General features: G+C 39.4%; 1 protein-coding gene across 1 annotated transcript; it reads right to left on the bottom strand.

Annotated features, from left to right (window-relative positions):
* Positions 1 to 7603, bottom strand: LOC132607305 (uncharacterized). The gene is made up of 3 exons (XM_060321225.1): positions 7202 to 7603; positions 4191 to 7075; positions 1 to 3485 (listed from the first exon to the last, which is right to left on the bottom strand). The coding sequence occupies exons 2-3, from the start codon at positions 6954 to 6956 to the stop codon at positions 363 to 365; spliced, it is 5889 nt and encodes a 1962-aa protein (XP_060177208.1). The 5' UTR covers positions 6957 to 7075; positions 7202 to 7603; the 3' UTR covers positions 1 to 362.

Below are 7603 nucleotides of genomic sequence, written 5' to 3'. Positions count from 1 at the left end.
GAGGAAAGCATTGAGTCTGCCATTACTTTCAAGAAAACAGTCAACATTGACTGTCTCATACGAAAAATTACAAAATCCATATACAAGTTTAACAAAACCTTTTCTTCCAACAATCTCCAGAAACTGCTGAAAAGATGAAGAAGAAAAAATATAAGAAGAAAGAATGCTTCCAGAAATCAAAACAAAACTCATTCTCGAAGGAATCCATCATTTCACAAAGCCACTCCAAACCATGCAATAAACACAAAAGTAAACCAACTTTAACTCCTGAGCATCTTCGATCTTTGTCGGAGTCGCTTGAACTTGAATCAAAGCTTGAGCTTGAACTCGAGCCCGTCTTGTGGGATTTATCTTTTTAGCCCTTAAGCATCAGCTGTAGTAGGCATATCAACAGCATGTTCTGGTTTTTCAGCTATTAATGCCTTAGCTTCTTTTACTACAACTTCGTCATCTCCTTTTCCTGTTTCACCTTCACCAAATTCGGATACATCATATCCCCTAACACTCGATTTGATATCATTGGATGAGCTTGCTCCCCTTGGCTGTTCTTCCAAGATTTGTTTCAAAGGCAAGTCTGTCTCGACATTTTGTGAATCCGAAGAAGCTCCTATATCTTTGGGTTCCCTCATATGCTCATCATCACCAACAGAATCATGATGGGTGAGTGTCTCATCATCACTCTCAGAAAGTTTTTCATGATCCAAATCAAAATATTCAGTTGGTCTTGTTTCAAGAATCGGTAACTGCATATCCCATGTCACACTTGACACTTTGACGACCGCTGCATTATCAGAACTCCCAGAAACTTCAGTTGCTAGCTCAGCATTAGGTTGCTCAAGAACATTCGATTCCTCCGCTTCTTTCTCAGATATTCGCCTAAATACCATGTCCATTTCTTCAACTGTTTGTGCTTCCAGCGCTGGCATTTCAGAACCTTCCAGTGCTGAACTTGACGCTTCAGCAGCAGCTGCAATGTTCCCAGATTCTTCAGTTGCTAGCTCAGCATTAGGTTGCTCAAGAACATTCGATTTCTCAGCTATTTCTTGCTCAGATATTTGCCTAAATGCTGACTCAATATCTTCAACTGTTTGTGCTTCCAGTACTGGCATTCCAGAATCTTCCAGTACTGAACTTGACACGTCAATCACCGCTGCATTGTCAGCATCCCGGGACTCTTCAGTTTCAAGCCTAGCATTAGGTTGCTCAAGTACATCCGAGTGCACAATTTCTCTCTCAGAAGTAATTCTAAATGCTGACTCATTATCTTCAATTGTTTGTGCTTCCACCACTGGCATTCTAGAATCTTCCAGTACTGAACTTGACGCTTCAAATACCGCTGCAGCGTCTGAACTCCCAGGTTCTTCAGTTACAAGCTTAGCATTCGGTTGCACAGGTACATCCGAATGCGCCATTTCTTTCTCAGAAGTAATTGTAAATGGCGACTCAATATCTTCAACTGTTTGTGCTTCCACCACTGGCATTCCAGAATCTTCTTGTACTGAGCTCGACACGTCAAACACCGCTGCATTGTCAGAATCCCCAGATTCTTTAGTTACAAGCTTAGCATTATGTAGCTCAAGAACATTCGATTTCTCCACTTCGTTCTCAGATATTTGCCTAAATGCTAAGTTAATATCTTCAACTGTTTGTGCTTCCAGTGCTGGCATTCCAGAATCTTCCACAACTGAACTTGATACTTCAAACACCGCGGCATCGTCAGAACTCCCAGATCCTTCAGTAACAAGCTTAGCATCAGGTAGCTCGAGCACATTCGAGTTCTCTATTTCTTTCTCAGAAATATTTTTAAATGCTAACTCAATATCATCAACTGTTTGTGCTTCCTGCACTGGCATTCCAGAATCTTCCGGTACTTTACTTGACACGTCAAACACTGCAGCATCGTCAGAATGCCCAGATTCTTCAGTTACCAGTTTAGCATTAGGTAGCTCAAGCACATTCGAGTGCACTATTTCTTTCTCAGAAGTACTTTCAAATACTGACTCAATATCTTCAGTTGTTTGTGCTTCCACCACTGGCATTCCAGAATCTTCCGGTGCTGAACTTGATACTTCAAACACTGTTGCGTTGGCTGAACTCCCAGAATCTTCAGTTACAAGATTCACATTACGTAGCTCAAGTACATCCGAGTGTACTATTTCTTCCTCAGAAGTAATTTTAAATGCCGACTCAATATCTTCAATTGTTTGTGCTTCCACCACTGGCATTCCGGAATCTTCCTGCACTGAATTTGACACTTCAAATGCCGCTGCATTGTCAGAACTCCCAGATTGTTCGAGCACATTCGAGTTCTCTATTTCTTTCTCAGAAATGTTTTGAAATGCTAACTCAATATCTTCAACTGTTTGTGCTTCCAGCTCTGGCATTCCTGAATCTTTCGGTACTGAACTTGACACTTCAACTGCTGCTGAATTGTTTGAACTCTCAGATTGTTCAGTTACTAGTTCAGCATTAGGTAGCTCAAGCACGTTAGAGTGCTCGATTTCTTTCTCAGAAGTACTTCTAAATGCTGACTCAATATCTTCAACAGTTTGTGCTTCCAGCACTGGCATTCCGGGATCTTTAGCATTAGATTGCTCAAGAACATTAGATTTCTCCATTTCTTTCTCAAAAACTTGCCAAAACGCCGATTCAATATCTTGAATTGTTTGTGCTTCTAGTACTGACATACCAGAATCAGCTTCCTCTTTGACTGTAACTTCTTGAGGCACTTCAGTCACTTCAGTTTGAGTAGATTTTGAATTTTCTATCTCAAAGAAAGAGTTATGAGCTTCAGCTATCGGCATTTTTGGAACTACCTCTTGAGTATCCAAATTATCCTCGGGCAGTCCTCCTTCAATTGATCTAGGATCAACAGCATTATCAACTTCTGCTTCAGACAATTCTGTATGAGATGCATCAATATGATCAATAATGCTCATTCCAGAATTTTGAATTTCAGAAGCACACTCCTTTTCCTCATGCTTATCATTCTCTTCAACCGCGGATGCATTTAAAATCTCAGGGTGCAATGGGAACTTTCTTTCATGAACTTCAGCATGGGCCTCTTCAGAAAATTCTGTGGTGGCAGAATCAACAGCGTGGAATGCAGACAAACCCTCGTTAATGCTAAAGTCACCAACTGTATCTAATTCAGAGAGAAATAATACCTCATCAATGTCCTCGATACCGTCTGTCTCTTCAACTATATATTGCTCATCATGGTGAAAATCAGCTATCTCTGCTGGCAATACATAGTTTTCTAAGACCTTGATCTGGTTATCATTTTCCGCCTCATCGAGAAAGATGCTCTTTAGACCTGCAGCACCTGCTGGGCCAACAACCTCATGCAGATTGGAATTACAGTCGGGAGTACGTGGGGAGCTGATAATAGGAATTCCATTATCAAGGTCATGGATTTCTGAAACATTCACGTTCTCAGTGGTGCTTGCTTCCTCAATTGACTCAACCAGGATAGCTGGTGGCTCCTGTTTATCAGAAAAAAAAAGATGCACTTAGATTTTACCAGGATTGATTCCCGACTAGAAGCATTTAAAAAGGAAAAAGAAAAAGAGAAGGAAAGAATAAATAAACTTGCTATGACATAAGGGTATAATAATGCATGAGTTTGGAAATAAGACAAACAATAGTTAATTCTATCACAAACAATATTCCTCAAACACACGAATTTAGGCCTAACATGTACTGCTTCTATCACTGAGTCAGCCTTGGATTTCTACATCATAAAGTTCAGTTCATATCTGTTTACTTTTAATGCTTCTAACATAATGATGCATTCGACGTGGATGTGATGGCATTTTTGGAGTATCGGAGCAGCATAGCTTATACCTTATTATCCAACAGGCAACATCTATATCATGGAACATATGCCAATTTCAGTTCCAGACTGTTTGTTCTTACTATTACAGGAGTCTAAGTTGCAGTTGTCTATTCCTATCAGTTCAGGTAAAGTAAATTATAAATCTTCACGTTATAATTTTGTAAATCAAGTAGATATTTCTTTTTTTTCCTTAGCAGCAAGTCACACAATTACAAGTGAAAAATTAATCGAGCAGACTTCAGATTTCTAAGATCAATCCTAGTAAATGTAATGCTATGACATATGAAATGATAATTACTGAAGAAATAAAAAGAAATGCATAAAAGAAAAGAGATGAAAAGAACTTGTTTACCGTTACTTCCCGATTCTCTGAGGGTTGTTCATCTATGGATTTGTCTGTGTGTGCCAATTCTTCTTCATGCTGAGAGATGGACTTTTCTACAGAAGCATGTCCACCAGAGACCAGCTCTTCATCCACTTCAGTGTGATCATCAGTAGCCAAATTTTCAACAACATTTGATGAGCTGAGATCATCAAATGTTGAAAGGGATTCAACTGTCTGGTATTCAGCATGGTTAGACAGAATACAGGTATCTGTATCCAATCCTGGACAAGTAATTCGCAGTTGTTCATGCTCAATAATTCCTTCCTCATACACAATATCCTCATTTTCTGATAATTTTGAGTCCGCAGATGCCTGACCAAGAACGAACTCAGGCACTGGAAAGGCATTTGCACTGCTAAGGATTTCGTCATTTTGAGAAGTCTCCGCCTTTGCAACATCAAGCTCATCTTCTGGTGCCAAAATTTCTTCATTCGTTGGAAGAGACTTTTCAATGTCCTGACTATTTTCCTGTGATTCCCTCTCTATGAAAGAAACAGTTCTTATAGGGGAAAACCCTGTTTCAGATTCCACATGCTGATCTGAAGAAAAGGAGGATGAGAATATGTTTTCCCTAATAGCAGAAGGACTGGAATCATAAATAGGTTGACCGCGTGAAGTATGATCCACTGAAGTGCTCGTGACGTGGAAATTTGGTCCATCAAATGAAGCTTCCCTGGAAATCCCATTTTGTTCAACATGTCCCATTATCTCCTCGAAACTTGACCTCATTTCTCCTTCTTTATCAACAAAGACCCTTTCACTCACTTCTGCCAACGACGAGGAGCTAGATTGACTGCTGTATCTTTGATAAGAAGTTTCCGGCTTTGACTGAATATCGGTTGGATTAAGTTCTCTTCCTTCCTGGAGCAAAGCTTTTTCTGCTTCATGATGATTTTCCAGAGTTCCCAGTTGCACCAAAAACTCTACTTCTTCGGAGGATTGACTTCCATGTCTGACATGCTCAGAAATATGCTCTTGTTTAGATATCAGCTTTGGCTCCTCGGAAATGCGTTCATCTATGAGTTCTTTGTCTTCCAGATCTTCAACTGAACTTAGTGATTCTGTTTCGGGAACTGAACTTACTTTGGAATCACTAAGTTCACTAGATTGTCGTTGAAATGGCGAGTAGCTTGTTCCTTCTGAAGCCATCTTCTCCGGAACAAAATAAGGTCTCCAATGAACATCTTGCTTGTCTTGCCTGTTCAGCCCAAAGATTGAGGGTCTTACAATAAAACTTTCGTGCCTCCGGAAAAGCGGATCCTTCGCTTGAAATGTTATAAACTCTTCGTCCTCCATAAGATCAGGTTTCTCTTCACTTGAGTCATAAGGAAGATCAAACGGGTTTCGCCTTGGTACTAAAACAGAGGGAGCGGATCCCGGGATTGGTGGCAGTCCGAGGTCATAGTTATCGTTAGGAGCATCAAACGGATTGTTTCTTGCCGTAGAAATGGACGGGATGTTGAATGGAAGATCAGCGCTTTCCAAGTCGATCAAATTCTTTTCGGTCATCATCGTCCTCATTTTCTTCAATGCTCTTCTCCTTGCCATAAGATTCTCTAAGCGTTGATTCCTTTCAACCTCGGAGCTTCCCAAGTCAATTAGATTCTTCTGATCCTCCTCTGTCCATGTTATAGCTGACTTGCTTTTATCTTCCTCGTCTCGCTTTTCACCATCTTCATTCTCGTCGTCTGCAACTTCTACCTCTTCTTGATTTTCACAACCATCATCAGATTCATTGTCACTCTCCGTGGTCTTACCGGAACTATCCGAAGCAGCATCAGAAACATTATGCAACAAGCTAACATGTTGAGGAGTATCTTCACCCAAAAGTGGATGGAGCTCATGAAGCATCGGCATAATGTCAGCTAATGAAGCATCTGGAGACGAGCTCTCTGCTCGATCAGATCCCGAATCAAAAGACTCATCGTCATCGTCATCCTCTTCCTCCTCCTGTTCTTCCTCTTTTTCCTCTTCTTCGGTCTCCTTTTTCCAAGGGGAACCGGGAAGAGAATTAAGATTCACCATTTTAGAATCAAAGGAATCTGATCTATCAAAGTCAGACTCAACGCTCTCACTATCAACCGTCGGAATGGGAGAGTATTGACTCTCCATAAGATCCCCATTATCATGTTTCTCTTCATTCTTTTCATTGTTTTGCTCATAAAAGCCCCTCGCTGCTTCCTCGAAACCCTCATCAACTGCTGGAATCGAAGAGTATTGAATTTCCATAAGTTCCTCATCACCATGTTTCTCTTCATTCTCTTCATTGTTCTGCTCAAAAACCCCGTCCTCAAATTGAAAATCTCGAGACCTTTCCTCGAGTAGAGGGGAAAGATCACTAATCTTATCAATCGACTGCTCTACGAGGTCCCTCTCCGTGTATCTCTCCACATAGTAACTATCTTCACTCACAAAATGAGTTGTATCATATAATACCCCAGTTTTCAAAGGCACTATATCATGAGTTATTGTTTTTTCTTCCCTTTCGATTTCGGGTATATTAGGCTGGCCAAAACTTAGTAAAGTTCCAAGCAAAACAGCAGTACAAACAAGAACTGGGGATGCAGCTAACAATATTGAAAACAGAAATGGGAAAGTTCTGTACAAAAATGCTATGAAACACAGCATACCCACAAGAAATGGATGATTCAAGACTGTAATATAACATCTTTTAACTGAAAACATCAAAATTCTCCTCATTTCAACTCCAATCTCTAATAATCCAACACCCATCTTTTTTTCTCACTATAAACAACTACCAATTCTCAAAACTTTAAAACAGATATCAATTACAGGAAACAACTCAATCCCCTTGTATCAACTTACCAGAGCAGAAACTTCAAAGTTTCAAACTGCATCAAAAATGAAAAATACACATAAAGAAATCAGTTCCAACACAACAAAAGAACCAAAGAAACAGGAAAATATGATTCTTGAATTGAAATAACAGGAAAAAAACAATAATTCAAGATACATACCAGCTCTTTGAGTACATATCAAAATCAACTCTCCACAAAAAGTAAACTCAACAACCACTCAAGCTTTCAACTTTTTTTTTTTTTAACTCAGCTAAAAAAAGGCTAATTATATTTTTTGGATTAATGGGTCCTTGTATTGAGTGTCCAAATGTGTAAAAGCTAAAACTAAAGAAAAAGGAAGGTATCAAAAGAAGGAAAAAGAAAAAGTTTGCACCTTTCTCTTTCAGTCCTCATTTCTTTTTCTAACTTTCGGTTTTGTTCTTGAGATCCCACCAATGGGGCCTTCACTACTTGTCTTAAAATTCAAATAAAAAATTAATCTTTTTAATAGCATAGACTTTTTTGAATAAAATATATCAAGAATTCATATGACCAACTTCAATTAATTGAAAGATTATTATT

The sequence above is a fragment of the Lycium barbarum genome, chromosome 8 (assembly GCF_019175385.1).
Source record: "Lycium barbarum isolate Lr01 chromosome 8, ASM1917538v2, whole genome shotgun sequence".
In the NCBI taxonomy this organism is placed as follows: domain Eukaryota; kingdom Viridiplantae; phylum Streptophyta; class Magnoliopsida; order Solanales; family Solanaceae; genus Lycium; species Lycium barbarum.
This window is presented reverse-complemented; position numbering and strand designations above follow the sequence as displayed.